Raw genomic sequence first — 21740 nt, forward strand, 5'->3', positions numbered from 1 at the left:
TCCTCCTTTTTCTTCTTGGCGTCCTCGAGGAGGGAGATCTTTGAAGTGAGCGCAGCGAGCTCTGTGGCCTGCAGGATTCAAAGGGAGAGCGGGGCAAATTATAATTGCTCTGGTGGTCTGACTTACAGTAGTAAAGTGTGCTTTCAATCCGCCCGGGGGAGGCTCACAGGTCCCAAAACACCCTCATGTGACGCTGGGTTTAGCGGGAGGATCATGTTTAAGAACTGAAGGGGCCTCGGAGTTACACTGGTCCCACTCATTTGTCTTGCAGTCCCATGTGCAACCAAAGCAACCAAGTTATATAATACACAGCAGATGTGACATAACACTTGCAGCAAAACTGTGACAAGTAAATGGAAGCCATTGCTACGATTTTACAAGGGCTCTGTGTCAATGTGTCTTCTCTTTGCAAAGTATAATCAGTGATGATAGTGTTTTACATAAATAAGAATTCTCTGTTTGCCCATTTCTGAATGTGAATTAAGGTCTAAAAATTCATAGCTAAAAATACTCTCTGAATGTGTTCAAATTCAGAGTGAGTACACAACACAACCGGAGTTGTTTTTTCACACTTCTGTTTCACACAGTTTGTGTTGTTTCCTATTTTTATGTGTTGTACAATATGTGTTCAACATACAGTATCACAAATTGTGTTGAAAACAACACAACACAACACATTGGTTTCAAGAGAGTGATTGTAAAAGTATTGTGAGTTCTTTAGATTTAGAGCCGATAGCGGAGGACGGAAACACACATGGGAGATGCCGTCTCTCTCTCTCACATCCTGTGGTTTGTCATCCTGCCAGAACGGCTCTATGACTTTGTCACTTCAATAGGTCAGAGTATGCCGCGGTAGCTAGCGGTAGCGGTAGCAGTAGCGGTAGCGGTAGCGCTCTCTCCTCCCACGCTTGCTCCCTTACTTTTTCACATGTGAGCCTTTTCACAATCCACTCTGCAATGTCAAGATGCCCTCAACATAGTGGCGAATGGAAAATAGTGGTCAAAACAGAACATTTCATGTTCAGCAGTTTTTTTTTTTCCCTCGTTTTTCAGGGTATGGACATTATGACCTTGACATTGCTGGGTCAATGTCATGCCTTAAACATTCTCTATAAAAGAGAACATAACTAGCTGACAATGCATTTTCTCCAAAACAGAACTGTTCAAATATGACGGCTGCAACTCTGTGCAGTGGTTTGCAACATTTGTTTGGTTTGCTTCAGTTTCTGGTGTCATCTTCAAATTAAAGTTGTTGGTATACCATGTAAAGGATATAAACAGTCCAGTCATTCCCAACTGCAAATCCAGAATATGCACTGCATATTTCTGCTTTCCGGGATAAAACGCCTCATGTAAATGTAAATGTTTTGTCTTACAACTTAGCATGTTATCAATGTGCAACAGCGTCGGCACGGCTTTTCGTGGAATTGGCCAGGTTCTGGCACATCCTTTTGGAAGTTGACTTACTAGTGCATCACTAAATTATGCGCTGTGGCTTTCACAAGTTTCAAAAGTTTCACAAAACAACGGTACAGTACATGCAAAGTTACACCCACAGGCCCTTAAAGCACAGACCATTTCTTCGCTTAAACTTAAGACATTTCCTCAGTCACTATAAATAATAGCATAAATGCAAGCCTGAATTCCAGCACAGTGCCTGACCACATTAAGGCCTGCACTCAGACAGCATGACAATGGTGTTTTTTGCCCCCAACGGCACCATCCAGGCAGCACAGCCTAAAAGGCACTACCTTTACCCTATTCCTAACCCTAACCCCCTCAACCCTCATCCTACCCCTAAACTGAGGGGAGTAGTGCCTTGAAGGCAGCGCTGCCTGGAAGGCACCATTGAGGGCAAATAATACCAAAGACCTGAGGTGAAGTGACAGCCATGAGGCTGCGTTACATTACCAGGTTCTCCTGGTTCTTGAGCTGGCTGCGTTACATTACCAGGTTCTCCTGGTTCTTGAGCTGGCTGCGTTACATTACCAGGTTCTCCTGGTTCTTGAGCTGGCTCTCGGACTGCTGCAGCAGCGCAGTCTTGGCCTCCTCCGCTAGGCGCCGGTCCTTGTCCAGACGCTCGGCCTCCTCCTGGGCGAACTTGCGCTCCTTCTCCAGCTCCAGGGCTCGCTTGGTCTGCTCCTCCAGCTCTGTGGGAGCGGGAGCACATGATCATAGACATTAGTGGTGCCGTCACTACACACACACACACACACACACACACACACACACACACACACACACACACACACACACACACACACACACACACACACACACACACACACACACACACACACACACACACACACACGCGCATGCACACACACACACACATGCACACACACACCGTCACGCATGTATGCACGAACACACACACACGTACACACACAGACACAGACAATCACACAAAACAGAGCTACAATTCATGGCATTACACACACACACACACACACGCATGCACACACACACCGTCACGCATGTGTGCACGAACACACACACACATACACACACAGACACAAAACAGAGCTACAATTCATGGCATTACACACACACACACACACACACACACACACACACACACACACACATATATACATATACACAGGGGTTAAAGAAAGGAAAGTGTCTGTGCTTTCAAAACCATTATTATCTACTTTCAAACCACACTGTCACACACACACACACACACACATTATACTTCAAAAGCATTAGTGTCATAAGAGTGGAGTTTGTTTTATCCCTGCTTAGCGTGGTATGTCCTAAGGTAAAGCGTACAGATGAGACCTCGTGGCTGTTGTCACATTGCTGTAGATGCACCAGTGACGGACGACAGACAGATAAACACAAATGTCACCAGACATGAGACAGGGGAAGGGAAGGGATGCGAGCGCTGCTACTTCCTGACCCTCCTGGGCTTTTTTCGTTTGTTCCTCGATCTGTCTCAGCCTCTCCATCAGCTCCATGGTCTCCCGGGCGATCTTCTCCGTCTCCTTCTCTGCATTCTCTCTCTTCTTCTTCTCGTTCTCCAAAAGGGCTCTGATGGAGAGATCAAGTTGAAGTTGTACACAAATTAAAAACAATATAATAGTTCAAATGAGTCAGCAATAATAAGCAATGATGTAAATGCACTATCCATGATCAATAGCCTACTGAAAATAAACAAATGACAGGTGACTTAGAAAACTACACTTGTAGTACAACTGCACAATGGATTTACTGTGACATCCAAATCCACAATTGCTACCAATGTTTCACTAAATTTGACCATATTACATAAAATTGACTCCATTGATGTGTATGGTATTGCCTCTGGAATTGACCTACTGTAACTACTCTTGTTACAACACAAAATTACAAATAAATTGTATTGTGGAGCAGCTGTAACATCACCGGGGTCAACCAGGGTATGATCACTCACTACCATTGTAAGTCTGCATAAAAGTGTCCGCTAAATATGAGAGCATGAAAGCATAGAGACAGACCAATGATCCCTTCCCTACTTACACTGAAAAGAACCCTCTAATCATAAAATCCAAATAATAATAATAAAAATTCTTCTCTCTGTCTCTAATCACTCTCCATTAATTTTCTGTTCTCCATTAATTTAGCCTTCATGGTTGTGTGAGTTAATCTCTCAATCTGATTTACTTATACTGCTATCAAACACCTCGGTTGATCTTGTGAATATCCTGTAAACTATACATGACTTACCACTGGAAGAAACATCCTTGTAATGATCATACATTACGCTTGACCATGTAATTATCGTCCATGACTGACAGCCACCAATATATCTGAGACAGTTCCATTGTGATCTTTTTTTAATTCTCTCTCCGGTACCATCAATTAACTAAAGATGCTTTGCTAGTACAACTGATTTCTAAACACAACTACATGGAGGTCTTTATCCCCACCTGCGCCCTCAAACTATATGGGATCCGATCTCCCATCACATCCACTTCCATTTCATTTGGCAGTTCTTCAGAGGTGTATTGAGACTACTCATAACTCTGAGAATTGTACCACTGAAAATGTTTGAACAAATCACAGGGAATGGGTGCAAATACTAATACACTATGGTGCTGAATTGCATATAGAGATCATAATCAAAATAAAAAGAAATTATAATCATTGCATTAAATAACTGATTGATTGATTATTGACCTTTTCTATAAGCCAGTTTAACCCAGGTTCTAGACTAAAAGAGAACTCCAGTGAAGTGAAGAAAAACAACATCTGATCTCAACCTGAAAGTGATTTATAATCCCAAATCCCAGTCGGTTAACCAGTGAACCGTGTTCACTCCAGAACCAAATCCCATTTCCATATCCAAACAAAGCATCCTTCTCTCTAAATCGTCTTCTCTGTGGTTGATTGAACAACCATTAAAAATTAATCTGCAGGGAATACTAGGCAGCCAGGATTCTTCATCATAAGTGTCAAAACGTCTCATATGTTATGATGTTGCTTCACCGCTATTGCAATGAGAGTTTCCACTAACTTTGACATGACTGTGGTGGAACTGTAATAAGATCTAGCAAGTTGAAAGATCTGCATGAAATGTACTGAACCTCTGGATAAAAACACGCTTCCACATTCCTCTCACCTTTGTATTATCAGCACACTGTCTGCGGTGCATTCTGTTTTAACACATAGGCCAGGACATTGAGATGACCTTGAGATTGGCTCGGTGTGGGAGGTCCCAACCGAATGGCAGATGGAATCTAACATTTAAAATTCCTCATTTAAAGAATCTAACTTAGCAACTGTGTTTGTAAGACCCCAACAACCTACAAAGTCTGCATGCCCTTAACCGAACGCCCAGTAAGTAACTGACTGTTCCACACTCGCTTCACCTCTCCTGCTGTCTCTTGGTCTTCTCCTCCCTGGCCTGGGCCTTCATCTGCTGCACCTCGATGGTGTCGGGCTTGCGTCTGCGCATGTACAGGTCATGGTTGCCCATGCACAGTGCCAGGATGCGCTTGTTGATGCGCAGTCGGGGAGCGTAGAACACAAAGTCCTGTGAAAACACAACCGGAAAAAACAAACCACATGCCACTGAAGCTGTGAGGAAGGTGTTGTGTCCTTCTCCATGGAGATTATTTTGTGTTTATGATTCGACTTGTTGACATATGTACTTGATGTATTTACTCTACAATGGTTGTATAAGATGAAGTAAATGTACTTCTCCAATAACAGTACACTACAGGCAGAGAGGGTTGAAGCGAATTTAGTAATCAAGGATCATTGATACAAGTCTACTAAACAGTCATTGGGGGTTATTCGTAGTAGTGAATGCCTACTGGAGATTTCTTGTCAATTGGCTTTATGACAAACTTCTTGTCGTTGAAGGAAATGTTCCTTATCTCGCTCCACGGGAATCCAATTTTGGGGGTCAGCCTGAATGGAAAGAAGAGCAAAAAAATTGAAATCGATCGCAAATCAATGGGCCTCAGACAGAATGAGAGTAAATCACTCCAGAGTTGGAGGATACAAGGCAAGGCAAAGCAAGGAACAATTTAGTCTCAGGATCAATGGCTGCTTACTTGTCTGAACGCTCGTAAATGTTGAGTCCCAAGGCATCAACTCCCAGCCAAAGCTCGGAGCCCTTCTTGTTCTTAATGCTGAAGTAATTCACCCCGTACATCTCCAGGTCCTGGGCAATCTTCAGGTATTCCACCATGGCATCCTCCCTAATGCATGGCATTGCGTGTGAGGAAAGAGACTTGTGAACGAGCATTTATAATTCTCTTTAAATCACTAATATTGAAAGAGAATTTCATATGGGGCCTTTTATGCACATGCAATTTCAGTTTATCTCTGTGTTCCCACGTCAAGCCAGCAGTGAAATTAGCTTGCTGGAGTACAGTACAGCGTGTTCTCAGGGAACAGCCATTGTGCCTTCTTCCCGCCGTGCAGTAATTCTGTCTCTTGCTGGATCACAGGCCGTGAGAGGGCCCATGCAGCCAGACATCCCCAGAGTGGGCCAGAGAGGAGGTCAGCGTGCTCCTCTCTGGGCTTCCTGCCTCCAGGATGCTGACATTTAACAGCAGCACTGTGTCCCATCCAACCCCCCCATCCACCCCCCCCCCCCCCTTCCACCCCCCATTCCCCACTTACAGTCTGACTGTCTGCCTGCCTGCCTGCCTGCCTGCCTGCCTGCCTGCCTGCATGTCTGTCCACCAAAGGCTGGGAGTGGGACGTAGACATACTAGACAAAACCTAATCTTCTTTTCTGCTTACACAGCTGGTCTGAAGTTATGTTTTCACTCCTGGGCTGTAAAAATGTTTTTGGTGAAAGTGCCGGTGTGCCCACTGAAGCCAGGTGGGCAGATGCCCACCCAGACTTTAGTGTACGTTTTAATCTAATCTCCCAAATATGGCTAATTTAACTGTGTAACTGTGTAATTACTAAGTAATTATTATGTTTGTCTCCGACCCAAAGTAAGGTCTGCTACTAGAAAAACTGTATGTAAGGATGAGAAATTTTATCTGTTTATGCACATGAGCCAGTTAAACAATTTGCTTTTGGCTACAGCGCACTCTTCAACAATAATATTGATGTAAACGTGTGAAAGATGTACCTTGTATTGACATAAAAATCAATTGTTTTTGGCACAAGGAATAATAACTCCTAGTTATGTTTCAATCGCTTCAGCCCAAACACATTCACTTCCATCAGTGCTGCTAGTCCTCGAAAACAATACACACACTGATATACTGGTTCTTCACATGAGCCTCTGACTTATAGTGGTTAAAATCATTAAAGTACAACATGCCTCTAGTAAAATAAAATGTATGGTTGTGAACTGAAATAATGTGTTAATGTGAATCAAATGGTTAAAAACTAAATGTGTGGATTGTTAAATACATTTGTACAATATACTGTTGAACAGGGAAAAAGGTCAAAAGCTGCTGCTGCATAAAGTTACATTGCACAACACCTTCTCATTAAGATTAAGCTCACCAGACAGAACTTTATATCCAACCATCCCTCCCTTTGGATGTTCTGTCCAAACCATCACCCAATTTCAAGCATGGCTTAAAATATGTTCTTTTTTTTCACAAAAATGCATGTGGAAATCCAAGACTATCTCAGGCACACCCATGTTGCAATTCTACTGCTTTGCTCATGGTGGCATTGCAAACCCTTCCTCAATCTTTAACTGAAATAGAAATCAGCTCTGACACAGAGGTCTCCTGACATAACATCTTCAATATATTAGAAAGCATCGGCTTTTCAGATGCCTATAATAATATAGCCTAATATAACTCTCATTGCTGGTTGACTTAAGCCATTCTTCATGCCCACAACATGTGCAGCATGGTGAGAGTTAGAAAATATAGGTGAAAAGTAAGAGTCTAGTAATGATTATGGACTTTTCCCTTCGGGTGAGCACTGATACGTCACTGTCCGCCTGGGAGCCAAAGGCATGCAGGTTAGGCTAAAAGCTGTGGAAAGGAACAGGATGTCACGGTGAATGTCAATATAGCCAATGAGTCGCAGGGTCATTATGTAACAAGAGGACAACAGTGAAAGCCACAAGTGGACAACAGTGAAAGTAAATGCCACCTCTTGGCAGTGTAAAACTAGGTTACAGAAAAACCGAGATCCCATACAGATGCAGTCATATGACAAGCATTCACTTAATATATTTCCCCTGATCCGTATATGCACTTCCATGCAAAGTAGTACGAGTTTTTTTTAAATATTTTTTGTTCTTATGCTAAAATAAATTCTATTTTCTTTGAAGATTCACATCGAGACTGTGGCATCATCATTATGCATCCGCATCTTCAAATACGGATTGAAAAGGTATCATTTGAATATGATGAATAGCCTACTGCAGGTGCTGTGTCCTTCTGTAGACAGGACAAGAACAGTGCCTCACCTCAACACACCCTTGTGCTGTCTGTGCCAGACCATAATACGTTCCTCCCACTGTTCCTTGGTCAGTTTGTGCTGCTCCAGCACTCTGTTGATGAAACACACATAGAATAGAATAGAATAGAATAGAATACTTTTTTGATCCTGTGAGGGAAATTCAGTTCTCTGTATTTAACCCAATTTAACCGAATTAGTGAACAGACACACAGCACAAAGTGAACACACAGTGAGGTGAATCACACAACCCAGAGCAGTGAAATCATACATAAAATGAAGACATACAGTACAGTAGGTGTAACAAATTAAATACTTATCTATATTTACATGAAAAAATCTATTGCAAATGGACAGCAGATAATTAAAGACGTTATTAGTTATTCTGGTAACACTATAGGCCTATACTATCTGTACGTTTGTATACAATTGATCAGTATAACTGATCAGTTGAACTCTTACTAATACTAATACTAATACTAATACTTCTACTACTACTACTACTTAATAATAATAATAATAATAACTGCTGAAATTATTATACTATATCTCTTATTATTTCTTTGCCACTGTAATCTCACTGAAAATGAGGTCTACCCTCAATGAAGCTCCGAGAATAAATAAAGGTTGAATGAATGAATATGTATGAATGCATATATCTGTATAAGATTATTCTTATCTCAGGGTCACTTTATCGATCCTTCCTGTAAGTTTGTACAGTATACCTCTGCGGGAGCAGCTTGTCCCTGCAGAGGTAGCCAGGGATGTGGTAGTCCTTGTTGTAGTCTGCGTATTTGGTCTGCACTGCATAGGAGGCCAGCAACACGGCCGTCTCTGGGGGGCAGTAGATGTCGTCGTTGAGGATGCCCTCTTTCACCTGAGTGGTGACAAACTCAAAAGTTTTAGACGTTTTCAAGCAGCTTCAGGGCATTCTTGGATATGTTGTTCACATTGTTAGAGAAAAGAAATGCTTGGTGCACAGAGGCTAAACCTAAGCCCATTTCCTGTGGTTTGTCATTAAGTGAGTTGACAGCAATGCAGTTAGTAACATTTGGTGTGCGCCATGTCTCTCTCTCTCTCTCTCTCTCTCTCTCTCTGTGTGTGTGTGTGTGTGTGTGTGTGTGTAGAAGGCAAATATCACAGTGGTCCAGAAGGGACAGTAGATTGTCGCCTCCTCCTTCACCTGGAGGAAGAACTGCCGTTGTGTGGCCTCCTGGATGAGCTCTTCGGCCACGTCCTCAGGGTAGAACTTGGCCCGGAACTTGATCAGAAGTGGGTTCTCTTTCCTGACGTCCTGGGCCGTAACCTGTTTTGGAACAACAGTGGTAAGAGGCAAGTTGTGATCATCGAGGTAGCTGGAAGACATTTTTAACTTAAGACTCTAAAAGATCTTTTTTTGTAATGGTCTATTGAGAAACCATACTTTGAGCCCTACATTCCATTGCTTAACAACAGGAAAAAATGCAGTCTGAAAAAAAATATTTTCAATTAACTAATATCTCTTCCAAGTTTAACCTCTATCTTCTATTCAAAGTCAACTGAAAATCAAATGTTGAGCATTAAACATAGGACACCAGACAACAAAGCAAACCAATCAATAATCTCTGAACCAGCTCTAGCATAAGTGTTCCCAGAGTACTCTTGTTCAGAATATCCTTGAATGTTACACAACATAAAGATGATCAGACAAGCAGAGCTGGGATCCAAGTACTAACCCGCTTATTGAGCTTGAGCCACGTCGAGAATCCCTTGCTGTCTTGATACTGGAGCCCGAAGAACCAGATCTCTCTCAACCCAATTGTCTTGACAATCTTCAAAGTGGAAATACATGCACTTTCATATCCAGTGGGGACAACTCACTCACATTTTTGTTAGTCAGTCGGCACAGCATGTACTGTATATACAATATAGATTACACCATGTGGTTATAAAAGATGTCATTCGTGATACATACTTGGTCAAAGAGTTGTTTGCCTGTGGTGCTAGGCTGGATGGCAAACTCCAGCTCTGCATCCATTGTAGTGACTCGTACATTTATCTATTTTAAACAAAACAGCTTTAGGCCACAGAATGCACATCAGCAGTCTAGTGAATTCCTACTGAGAAATGGCAGCCATTTCCTTGATGTCTGTCACTGTTATTCAGCTTGCCATCTGCTCTTTTTTAAATTTGGCACAGATACGATAAGTGTAGTTGTCTTTGAACAGGCATCTCTTGATCATGGCTTCTTGCTAACTGTAGTATCCTACGCCAAATGTTCCATTCGTAAGCTGTCTGGAAAAGTCAAGGTCCTTGTTTAATCCAGATAGAACTTCAAGCAAAACAAATCATTAACTGCAAGGTCAAAGCAGTTTTGAGAGGAGAATTCAGAACAAAAAAAATGTCGGCGTGGAAACATCTCATTTTTCCAGTTCCCCAAATGGGACAATAATCTGGCTTTGGCCTCATAAATCAGTAACAGTGCTGCACTGATAAAACTTGGAGTTCTCATAAATTTGCAGTCGAGTTCTGGATTCAAAATGAATATGAATAACTCCCATCCTGTTTCAATATTAATTGAGCAACATTTATCAGATATCAGGATTGCGCCAAATTGTTTTGTACATTATTGATGGGAAAACATCCTTGTGTAATGTTCCTACAGCACCCTTTGCACTCTTAAACTAGGTCTACTGAATAGCCTATAATGTTCAATGGCAAAGCACTCATTATGTCTCTGATTGAACTATAAATAATTGTTTGTGTTGGTCCATCATAAGTACAGTGACATGTTAATGGTAGGGTCCCCAGCCCACAAATAGCTTGAGTCTTCAACATTTTACATAATTAAACATGCATCATTTGTAACATAATTAAAATACTGCTCCTAAACAGATCTTTACTAGACAAATAGGTACTCACAGACATTTTGGTATTTTTTTTATGGTCCTTTATTTCACAACAGTCTACCAGGTCCTGTTGCAGTAGTCCTCTCTCCACCAAGTCATATGAAAGTGCTTGCAATATTTACAAGGATTACCCTTCATTAAACCTGCCCATTGCATTGTTTAAAGGAACTTTTCCTCTCACTAATCCAATGGCAGCTGTGGAATCTAAGATTAGTCAGTAATAGCCGCACTCTGGTTGTGTTAAAAGAACAGTAGCATGTAACAGTTTAGCTACAATGTAGTAAACCTGCAGTGTTAGTTTGTTTAAAGTGTCAGTAAGAGATTGTAGGCCTATTAACTATAATGATCACACAGAATCCACCATATTTAAAATATCGACTTAATTTCGGCAAAAATAGAGGCAATATAATAGTGTATTTAATGCAACAGGCCTAATAAGGGTCTGCTTGGATAAGTGCCAAGTAAATAAATCAAAGCTGCCATGAGATCTAGCGCGCATGCGCAGTGGTGTACAGTCGTGTCACGACGTTTTAGCTAGCCAGACGCATCATCCAAAACATCTTGTTTTAAGTTCTGTTGTGGCGGAAAGGATTTGTGTCCTGGGGTGAGACCATGACGGACGAACAAGAAATAATGTGCAAATTAGAAAACATACTGGAAGTCAGGTAATCTTTTCCCACTTTTCTATCCTAAATTAATGTCTGCATTTCAGCAGGTAACATAACGTTAACCTCTGGATTCAGTCTGCTAGCGCCTCTCTTTTTGCGGTCCGGTTGGGACGATTGACGACAGAATAACCTCAATTTGTGTTAACATGTATCAACGTGCAACGCACGTTATACTCCCATTTCGTCTTGAGTATTCCAGAAACCTTAGCGCTATGTGTCCATTGATAGATGCAGAGGATGTAATAGATGTCTATTGTAAGCTAGTTAGCTGGCAAGCTAACAATAAACAAACCAGCTGTTGTTAGCGAGGTTCCAGAGGCGAACAATGGGGAAGCGAGCTGTGCTTGCAATGATAAGAATAGATTTATTTATTTCCGTAGTAACACCACAGTGCGCATCTGTCTCTTCAGCCATCTGCGGTGCAAGTAGTTCGTCATGTGGAATACTGTGTTTGTAAATAATAAAAACGCTGTTGGGTTAGTCTTGCGACAACGTGATGTTAATATTTCAACGGTACCATGGAATACCTCGAACGCTTTGTCAGTCAATCGCTTTACGGTTGTTCGCTTTACTTGCATTACATGCTTTTGCAGTATTTTATTTTATTGTTTTTCAAACCGTCTATGATGTAGACCCACAGTCATTCTGCCCGTGGTCTTTGCCAGAGGTAACATAGGCTATGTACCTTCATACTTCTCATGATAGGAATAAGACCCTACAGATGCAGAAGATCAGGACTCGTCTGAAGAGCGAGTTCGAGGCCCTGGAGGGTGAGGAGAAGCACTTGAGGGAGTACAAGCAGGAGATGGACCTCCTGCTGCAGGAGAAGATGGCCCATGTGGAGGAGCTGAGGCTGATCCATGCAGACATTAACGTGGTAATTACGACCCTCAGGGTTAAGGTCAGGTCATCTGGGTCAGACTCAGGACCTTAGGGTGCTTCATTCAAAGAAATTACAATTTGTGTGACATTACAGAGACCACTCAGGGTGCGTAATGACACAAAGGCAAATTAACATATAATTCATTATGTGTAATGAATGATATATAAAGCACGTTTGAAATGTTCACCACATTAGGCATAAGAAGTAAAGTGGTAAACTAATAATAACACACTGAATACACACAGTGATAATGCAACATTAACTATAGTAATAATAATGTTGTGCAACACTTTTCATGCATGTTAAATTCCATGCTACTCTGTTTAGCGTTCATTATGTTTAATGACCATTTACCATTAATGACCATAACTACCAAAAGGCAGCAATTTAAGATGATGAAGATGCCAGATCACTTACTAACAAATTTTCATGTTATTGTTCTATCCTCTTATTTTGTGATTGCTCACATCATAATGTATTTTGTATCCTGTAACATACTTGATGTACTCACATACTGTCTCAGTGTTTCGTAATATGCCCATAGCTGTTTACACAGACAATTCTAAGAGTAGTTATATTATTGGTGACTCTAATTGAATCACTAATCACTAATTGAAATGATGTCTTCAGATGGAGAGCACGATCAAGCAGTCTGAGAACGACCTGAACAAGCTGCTGGAGAACACGCGACGTCTGCACGAGGAGTACAAGCCCCTGAAGGAGCACGTGGACGCCCTGCGGATGACCCTGGGGCTGCATCGCCTGCCCAACCTCAGCGACGAGGAGGAGAAGCTGTCACTCGAGTTAGTCACCCAGAGGCGTGTACACACACACACGTGCGCACACACACACACACACAGATATGCACACACACACACACACACACACACACACACACACACACACACACACACACACACACAGACATGCATACACACAGATATGCATACACACACACACACACACACGCACACACACACACACACACACACACACACACACACACACACACACACACACACACACACACACACACACACACACTTCCACTCAAGCTTACTGAACACAAGGACAAACTGTTTATTGAAAAGAAATTAGATTAATCTGAACTATATGTTCTATTCATTGGAGAAGAGGAATGGAAACTTGTAAACTTCATAACCAGTTAGAATACAACAAAATCTATTCCCCTCATGTCCATGCATAAGATGCACTCAAACTCATAGTGTGTGCAACATGTCAAGCCCAGTTCAAAAGGATGGCAGCAATAATCCTATATTTCACTGTTCCATGTGACCATATATATATTAACAAAAACACAAGAATATGGTGGAGTATTTCTAAAAGTGTAAACAATTGTGTCTTTGCCTGCCGAATTGCAGTTACTTTGAGAAGCAGAAGGCAGAATGGATGAAAGAGCCCCAGGAGCCAATCATTCCGGAATCCTTGGCTGCAGCTGCCGCTGCTGCCCAGCAACTGCAGGTCTCCCGGAAACAAGATGCCCGGCAACCAGCAACCTTCAGACAGCAGCCTCCCCCAATGAAGGTTGGCAAACTAACAAACACTCCACTTTCCCCCCTTCTTATCCTCTGAAAGAGGAGTCGCCTTTTTTTTCCCACTTCCCGCTCAAGGTCTCGACTGTGTCAGCTCTCCTGCAGGTGTTCAGGCTTTTTCCTGGTGAAGCACCACTTGTGGGAGCCCTGGAGTCAGACTGGGGTTGATTTTTCTGTCCGTCAAAACAGTTGGCCGCTTTGTAGTTATTTTGTTGGTGCTGTTATAGTTCCGCTTATTAAATGATGCGTTGATTTTCATTTCATTCAAGTAGCATCCATTGTTCTTGTTTTTGTGCATTGATTCATTACATAAACTCTTGAACTCTGAGTGCAGAGTTGCCAACTTTCAAGGCTGGCTTGGCATGAAATTGACAAAGACTGTGTAAAACTGGAATGTATTTTTAGCATGAGATGCGCTGAACGCTTGCTAGAATGAGACAGCACAGCAGGAGTCTCCAGCTAAATGCATGAGTTAGCATTAATTAGAAACCCTGTGAATGTGCTGTTATGTTAAGGTACTGTATAGAAACGTCTGTGATATAACAATGCTATAACAATATGTTTAAATACTAGTAACCATAGTAACAACATCCGTTTTTGTTGTTGTTGTTGTTGTTGTTGTTGTTGTTTCATCTCTAATAACACTTGTTTTCCTTTTCCCCACAGGCCTGTTTGTCCTGTCACCAGCAGATCCACCGCAACGCCCCCATCTGTCCCCTCTGCAAAGCCAAGAGCCGCTCACGCAACCCCAAGAAGCCCAAGAGGAAGCCGGACGAGTGAGCGGCCTCCAGAGGTCTGCCTGTCCTTCCGAACGTAGCCTCCGAAGCTTCCGAACGTAGATAGACTCCAGAGTTAACCAAAACCCCGTCTCTGAATCCTCCTGGGTTCACGTGTTAGACCTATTGTTTAGTTCTGTCAAATGCCTCAGTTGTTTAAGTGTACTTATGTGTTTTAATACTTGATACTTTGCTTCAAATTCCACATCATGACTGCTAAAAGGCAATAACAAACTTGGGACTTGTAATAGGAACACATACATGTAAATGCTAAACAGAGTTGTTTGGCATGTAGTTTATATTGTAACAGTAAAATAACATTTTTGCCCAGTGATCTTAAATGCAGTATTTTAACCATATCATTCCACCTTCATCAAACTTTAGACCAAATGTCTATTATGTGCTAACAAAGAAGCAAAATTAGAAGAATTCTTGACTGAAGTATTTAAACTGTAAGACTGTAAGTGTTTTTGTATCTTATGTTTTATATGCATGCCAAAAGTAATGTACTGTATGTCTGTGATATTTTCTCAATTGAAAGGGGTGATTGTGCTTTGTCGTTGGTAGCTAGTAATCTTATGTTTACAAGAGCCAGGGGAAGCGTGGTTCCACTAATATGTGACGGAAGTATTTCAGTGAAAAAGTTGGTTGTTATACTTGGATAAAGAGTAAAACTCACGATTTGTTGTGGCCAGTATTGGAAAAATAAAGATTTGTTTATTGACGTTGCATTGGTATCTCATTTTGCATAGCTTCATAAAGTAACCATGATGTTGATCTATTTTGGTGTTGTTTATATAAATGTATATCATACAAAACATATGTCAAATAAACACATTAACAAGGTAGAAAATACTTTAAAAAACAAGCGGTATATATATCTAATGTAGCAACATGATCATGTATAGAAATGAGGTCACAATACCCTCAAGGTCCCAAGTCGATATCAAAGTCACAGCGGTGATCCCACTGAACAAGGGGAAAGGCAGGATCAGCTTGAGTCTTTCTGTTGGGTCAGTTCCACTTCCCTGGCCTTCAGAGCCTCCCAGACAAGGCCAGGGTCATCTGATGGCCTAGGCAGGTCTCTCAATACCTCTCCTATCAGACAAATGGAGTTCTGCAACACAGCGCAAGAGAGGAACACTTTTGAGCCGACTGCAGGGAGAAGAACATATACGAGAGATTATGGGGTAGTGTTCAAAGATAGGCCTGTTTCATATATATGTAAAGCAGAGCGGCATACTCTATTAAGGAAGTGGGATTGGATTTTTTCGTCCAGAAGGGGAGACAGGAGCTGTGTCGTCTTCCTCCTGATGAAGTCATCTCGCGCCAGCTCAGCCTGTTTGACCTGGCATGACCTGCAGTGCCTAGGATCATGTAACTCCATTTCTGCAGCCTGTGTGTGTGTGTGGAAGAGAGAGAGGGAGAGATGGAGGGAGGGTGGATGGATAGAAAGATACATCACATACTCAAATAAATTGTAAAGTATACACGCTACATTGAACCTGAATGTGCCATTGTGTTTAATTGCATGGAATAATTTCTTGAGTGTAGGCAATGTGCATTAAATACAACACATGCATATAATTAGATAGGTCGGCCTAATTGTAAATGAGTGTGTGTACAGAGAGAGAGAGAGAGAGAGAGAGTTTGCGTGCGTATCTAGCTAAAAGCCGTTCAGTCCATTAAATGCTATCATCTTTCTTTACCGTCTTCAACTTTTCTCTGAAAGCCTTCATTCTGATTAAGTTGACTAGTTGTTGTGGCACTTGAGGGAGATCTTCGGACTCGGGGTTTTCACAGCTGTTATTTTCCCTGAGTCCCGACTCCGAGTCTCTGTTTGTGAGTTGCATTTTCTGTATAGTTCTTTTACAATATCTCCGCCTGACGGCGCCTTCGTCGCGTTGCTGCTGAGTGTCTGCAGAATGGTGCAAAAACGTGAGAATGAAGTTAGCTATGTCTGCACGCATAATGAATGTATCCTAATAAGATGTTTGAAGACACTTACTCTCCATGGCCACTCGATTATTCCATGTTTAAACAGTCCAACTACATCTATCTTTCACATATTAGTAGTCTCTTAAATCGCTCCACTGTCACATGTAACACTGAACATAATATTTTGATATGAGGAATCCGAGTAGTGGCTTGCCTTCATTGTCTAGGTAACGCAAGATAATCGTCTCCTCATTTCCATTTACTGCCATCTACTGTAACGGAGTAGCCTCTCACTGCAACTTTGCCACGACATAGGCTAGTTTTATTCTCAGTAGGCAATTAGCCTAGTTTAATGTACGTTTGTCTCCCTTAAAGTAATACAATTTTTAGTTATGCTTTAGTGTATTTTTTTGTTATATATCAAACGTTTTCAAACCAATTGATGAGGTTCTTGAAATAGCCTAATTATAATAATAAAAAGTAATCTACTACTACAGGCCTACTATGGTTTTGATTTCTAAATAGGCTGCTTAGTGACTCCAAATATATCCAATGGAAGACTTCAGACTTCAAAATATGTAAAAGGAAATAGTGACATTCCACAACCAATTTATGAGGATGTTTAAATAATTTGTAAAGTCTTCATATAGGTTCTGATGTTAAATAGGCTATTTCTGTGGAAGTAGCCAATAGTAAAACAATGGAATCTAGAGAATTTTTTGTAGGTATAAATAACTGATCCCAACCCCCCTGCAAAGTTGCTGATGGTGTGTCCTCTCACACCCAGAAGAATGAGGAGACCACAGCTGATTGTTGTTATCCAGGGCAGAACTCTTGGCTCCAGGACAGCTGCCGGCTCCTCGTGAATGGCTGCTCTGGTGTCACCCCGACACACACAGACACTACAGCAACGCATTAGGCGGCGACATGCCAGTAAAGTTGTAACCATGACAGAATATCACATAAAGCGCCTTCTGCCGTGTGGATCCTTAATTGTGTTCCCTCCGCCTCGGCCGGGATGGCTTTGTGTAAAAGTGTCAAGGAGGGGGAGATACAGATGCGTCCCATTAAATGTGACAGGCTCAGACATGGCCTTGTTGTAGGGGAAACTTTTTCATGTCACGCTTCAAAGACCCTTCCCATTTCTTTTTTCTTTTTTTTTTGTGGTCACACTCCATGGCACCCATAATAATTAGACTCAGAGGAATAACACTGGTTGTCCCTGCAGAATGACACATTTAATATTTACATTGACCTATCAGGTCAATTGTCCCAACTACACTCTCCTGCCCCACACACACACACACACTACCATCCCCCCATCCCCCTGTTCCGCAGTCAGGTCCTAACAGTCTGTCACAAGTCTATCACCTTTCTAATTATAACCCCCTGCTACAGCCCTCCAAGAATGGAAGTTTGGGCAGATCCATTTGAGGACTAAAATTAGCCCTTCAGATGAGCAGGGTTGAGCCTATACTGTGTCAGTCTGCCACACATTGCTTTACCCTCCATCCATTTATCCCAGTGGAAAACTTCTCAGCAGAGAAAGAAAGAAGACTATTGCTCTTTTTTTAGGTAATTGAGCCACCATGGATTTGCAGCTGAACGGAAGATGGATGAGTTAATGTAGCTGCAAGCGTCTGATGGTGGTCTGAGGGACTAGGGTAAAAGCAAAGTAAGTGGATTTTACCTCAAAGTGTTTTGTTTGTTTGTGTGACTCTGACGGGCCATTTGGGAGAGCGTCTGGTGTTGCTTACTGCTGTGGTTTCTGTCTGGCACAAATCTCCACCACAAACCTCATAGTTGAAGGTCATATGAAAAAGTCATAGTTTGTGAACAATAGCACAATTACATTTTGTTAAGCACTTTCATCTTGTGGTTTGTAGTTTATAAAAAGTCCTTTGTATACTGATATTTTGAGATAAGGATTATGTAAATGGAAAATTTGGTCTTTGTTTGAATAGTTCTCACGCATAAAATAGTAATTAGTTCACGTGATGGGATCTCCATATGCTCTTTAATTCCAGATGGATCTGTGAGTTTCTTTCCTCGTCTACACACTATGATTCTTGAGAGCGCCGTCACCATGAGTTTGATGGACATCTCCAAGATCTTCTCTCTGCTCCAGCCCAAAGAGGACGAGGAGGACGAGAGCAACATGCTCACGCAGGCCGTCACCGGCGACGACGACCGCCTGCTGGCCGAGCTGCTTGGCGAGGAGCGCTTCCGCCGCTGCATCAACAGCCGCAGCGGCTGGGGCATCCCGGGAACGCCGCTCCGCACGGCCGCCGCGCTGGGACACCTGCGCTGCCTGGAGGTGCTGCTGACCCACGGCGCCGAGGTGGACAGCCTGGACGTCAAGGCCCAGACGCCGCTCTTCACGGCGGTCAGCGGCAAGCACCTGGACTGCGTGACGGCCCTGCTCAAGGCGGGCGCCGACCCCAACGGCAGCCAGTACAACAACTGCTCGCCGGTGCTGACGGCGGCGCGCGAGGGCGACGTGGACATCCTGCGCGAGCTGCTGGACGCCGGCGCCGAGGTGGACGTGCGGCCGAAGGTGCCCGACTGGGCGTCCAACGCCACGGCGTGCCGCGGGCCGCTCTACCTGTCGGCCGTGTACGGCCACCTGGACTGCTTCAAGCTGCTGCTGCTGAGCGGCGCCAACCCGGACTTCAACTGCACGGAGGCCAAGATGCTGGCGCGCATCAAGCAGCCCAAGACCGTGCTGGAGATGTGCCTGCGCTACGGCTGCGGCGTGGAGTACGCGCAGCTGCTCATCGAGTTCGGCGCCAACGTCTACCTGCCCACGCTCATCATCGACAAGACCACCAAGCAGAACGAGGCCGTGGCCATCCTGCTCGCAGCCAGAGGTGAGGGAGACACTCACCTGTCAGATAACAAAAAGCACTCTACTAATCACAAAGCAGTGCATTATGGGTACAGCCCAGAGCCTCTCTTGGAAACATGTCAATGGGTGTGCCAAGGCCTTAAAAACAAAAGTTGCCATTCTGATGACATATTTGTTACCCATACAGATTGCTGAAGATACACACTGATGTAGTAGCGAGTGTTACTAACACTAATGCAGTTCTCCACCGAACTACACTAAAATACAGAATATAATCTTGGGCCTGACAACACATACAAAGGCTTCACCCGAGTAGACCCTGGTGCAGGTGAAGAAGGTCTCCAATTGAAGGGAGTACCTGAACAGAAAAGAACAGAAAAACAACTAAACAAACAATGGCCATGTTTAGGAGGATGTCAAACTGAATTTAATAAGTTTCAAGTCTAAGTTGTCTTGGTCCAATGCATGTGTTGTTGGTTTAGTGTATAGGGAGTCTTTGGCACATCAAATATAGGCCTACATATATAACATAAACACGTTTAGTTAAGGGTTTCAGCACATCTATTGTTGTTCAATTTATGCTGAGGGAGAGTAAGAAAATAACATATATTTTGTTTTATCTTCTTACAGTGTGTCCTTGTACCTTGATGTCACAGTCTCGCCTTGCTGTTCGAAACTACCTCCCAAAAGCAAACAAAATGAGTGCCATTGATCAACTGGATATCCCTCCGATTCTACGGAACTATTTGAAGCATGTCACTTGAGATGATCTCACTAGGTCTGAAAGGGCAAAGACGAATGGAGAATCACAGGGTCGCTCTGCGGAGATATATAATGTCCAATTGTGAGTTTTTGTATGGGATAAGGCAGGACTGATGAGCAAACCCATTTTTGGGGGGAAATACATGATCACACCACAGCCTTAAATGAACAAAGAAGAAGCAAATAAGAATACTCACCCAGAATTTGTGACAATGGATCATCAGATTATATCCATTTATTTGTGAGAGTTTCATTTTCTGGGAGTATGCATATTTAAGATGATAATGTATTCGATTTTATCCTTGTTTTCAGTTTTCAAAGAATGTTAAGAAAGCATGTAATCTTCTTTGGCGCGACCTGTAACAATGTTTTTATACAAGTAAACAACAGGCATGTTGTGCAATACTTGCCTCATCTTGAATTCTTTAGTCTATCGCCCTCTGGTGGACAGGAGTATTTTTGCGAATGAAAAAAGGGAAGCAGAATCCACTATCACCACTGAGTGGCGCTGTGCACTAAGTGAAGAATTACATACTATATGGACCTACACCTGCTAGTACCAAATTAAAACCTGCATGCATAAAAATTCAGTTAATGACAAAAAGCATTGAAAAGAAAACAGTGACCTTTGACTTGAAAATAATTATTAACAAGACAGCTGTTATGATTTAATTAATAATGAGAATTAGGTTGTCTCTATAATCTATAATTCTCTTTGCGTGTGTATCTGAGTCTCTGTGTGTGTGTGTGTGTGTGTGTGTGTGTGTGTGTGTGTGTGTGTGTGTCTTTGTCTATGAAAGAGTAAACAAATAAGAGAGGGAGAGAGAGAGAGAGAGAGAGAGAGAGAGAGAGAGAGAGAGAGAGAGAGAGAGAGAGAGAGAGAGAGAGAGAGAGAGACGCAGCAAGATAGACCACCTTATCGAGAGAGGACTTAACACTCCAGTGGTCCATGACCAGTAGGGGGCTTTGAGGATTACTTCTAACAGGAGCCATTTGTCACATGACCACCAGCATGCAGCTGCAGGAGGGGGATCTACGCTAGAGTCTCAGCACTCAATCTGGCAACCCCCAACACCGACCCCACTTCCCAACACACACATCTAGTTAAATGTGGGGGATTACCCAAAAACACTGGTAATGTAATAGTTGGTTAAGCAATCATACTGTCACCAAAACGCTGACTGATTGCCTAATTGCACACGTCTGTTAGGGTCAAAGGTGAACGCTGTCAGGTCTAGGCTGACGGCGACAACGGTAGGCGACATTTCAAAGCACTGACTGAAGCTCAGGTGCTATGTAGGTCGCTCTTTGAACGTGTGAGTGACACTCCGCTGTAATGACACTATTCTCCTCCTCTGCCTTTCTCTCTCTCTCTCTCTCTCTCTCTCTCTCTCTCTCTCTCTCTCTCTCTCTCTCTCTCTCCCTCTCTCTGCGTTTGAGACTCTCGTTTCCCTTTTTGGACGGGAGTAGGAGTGATGAGTTGGGGCTATATGAAGGATTTTCAAAGGCAAACGGATCCAGCTGTGGGAATATACATTT

General features: G+C 42.7%; 3 protein-coding genes across 7 annotated transcripts in view; 2 read left to right on the top strand and 1 right to left on the bottom strand.

Annotated features, from left to right (window-relative positions):
* The window catches only part of msnb (moesin b), a 24618-nt gene extending 4082 nt beyond the window's left edge, over window positions 1-20536 (bottom strand). The window contains exons 1-17 of one of the 4 annotated variants that reach the window (XM_062524106.1): window positions 20399-20536; window positions 20083-20219; window positions 19737-19797; window positions 16363-16571; window positions 15897-16049; window positions 15579-15770; window positions 9840-9923; window positions 9601-9696; window positions 9069-9191; window positions 8611-8762; window positions 7896-7979; window positions 5550-5696; window positions 5307-5403; window positions 4860-5023; window positions 2909-3039; window positions 1990-2150; window positions 1-68 (exon numbers count right to left, since the gene is read on the bottom strand). The exon at window positions 1-68 is cut by the window's left edge and continues 25 nt beyond it. In XM_062524106.1, the coding sequence (XP_062380090.1) occupies window positions 1-68; window positions 1990-2150; window positions 2909-3039; window positions 4860-5023; window positions 5307-5403; window positions 5550-5696; window positions 7896-7979; window positions 8611-8762; window positions 9069-9191; window positions 9601-9696; window positions 9840-9902 (1286 nt within the window). In that variant the 5' untranslated portion in view covers window positions 9903-9923; window positions 15579-15770; window positions 15897-16049; ... (2 more) ...; window positions 20083-20219; window positions 20399-20536. Of the gene's footprint in view, window positions 69-1989; window positions 2151-2908; window positions 3040-4859; window positions 5024-5306; window positions 5404-5549; window positions 5697-7895; window positions 7980-8610; window positions 8763-9068; window positions 9192-9600; window positions 9697-9839; window positions 9924-10786; window positions 10955-15578; window positions 15771-15896; window positions 16050-16362; window positions 16572-16661; window positions 18800-19736; window positions 19798-20082; window positions 20220-20398 lie in introns of those variants that run through there. The other 3 variants (XM_062524105.1, XM_062524103.1, XM_062524102.1) reach the window with 3 other exon arrangements.
* Window positions 11281-15382, top strand: LOC134068468 (zinc finger C4H2 domain-containing protein-like). Of its 2 annotated transcripts, none has more exons than XM_062524108.1 (5): window positions 11281-11438; window positions 12147-12318; window positions 12955-13142; window positions 13707-13869; window positions 14544-15382. In XM_062524108.1, exons 1-5 carry the CDS (start codon window positions 11386-11388, stop codon window positions 14655-14657), a joined length of 690 nt encoding a protein of 229 aa, XP_062380092.1. In that variant the 5' UTR covers window positions 11281-11385; the 3' UTR covers window positions 14658-15382. The 2 variants fall into 2 exon arrangements, with proteins under 2 accessions (XP_062380092.1, XP_062380093.1); XM_062524109.1 differs by having other exon boundaries at window positions 12955-13127.
* asb12b (ankyrin repeat and SOCS box-containing 12b) lies at window positions 18080-20604 on the top strand. Its single transcript, XM_062524107.1, has 3 exons — window positions 18080-18266; window positions 18619-19461; window positions 20070-20604. Exons 2-3 carry the CDS (start codon window positions 18654-18656, stop codon window positions 20201-20203), a joined length of 942 nt encoding a protein of 313 aa, XP_062380091.1. The 5' UTR covers window positions 18080-18266; window positions 18619-18653; the 3' UTR covers window positions 20204-20604.
* Window positions 20605-21740: the final 1136 nt, after the last annotated feature.

Source organism: Sardina pilchardus, chromosome 21 (genome assembly GCF_963854185.1).
Source record: "Sardina pilchardus chromosome 21, fSarPil1.1, whole genome shotgun sequence".
In the NCBI taxonomy this organism is placed as follows: Eukaryota; Metazoa; Chordata; class Actinopteri; order Clupeiformes; family Clupeidae; genus Sardina; species Sardina pilchardus.

Excerpts from the sequence above, each read along its gene's own strand:
- asb12b (XM_062524107.1), top strand. The coding sequence starts at position 18,654 with ATGATTCTTGAGAGCGCCGTCACCATGAGTTTGATGGACATCTCCAAG. Across the intron at positions 19,462-20,069 it reads CATCCTGCTCGCAGCCAGAG|TGTGTCCTTGTACCTTGATG; the intron begins GTGAGGGAGACA and ends ATCTTCTTACAG.
- LOC134068468 (XM_062524108.1), top strand. The coding sequence starts at position 11,386 with ATGACGGACGAACAAGAAATAATGTGCAAATTAGAAAACATACTGGAA. Across the intron at positions 13,143-13,706 it reads CTCGAGTTAGTCACCCAGAG|TTACTTTGAGAAGCAGAAGG; the intron begins GCGTGTACACAC and ends GCCGAATTGCAG. Across the intron at positions 13,870-14,543 it reads AGCAGCCTCCCCCAATGAAG|GCCTGTTTGTCCTGTCACCA; the intron begins GTTGGCAAACTA and ends TTTTCCCCACAG.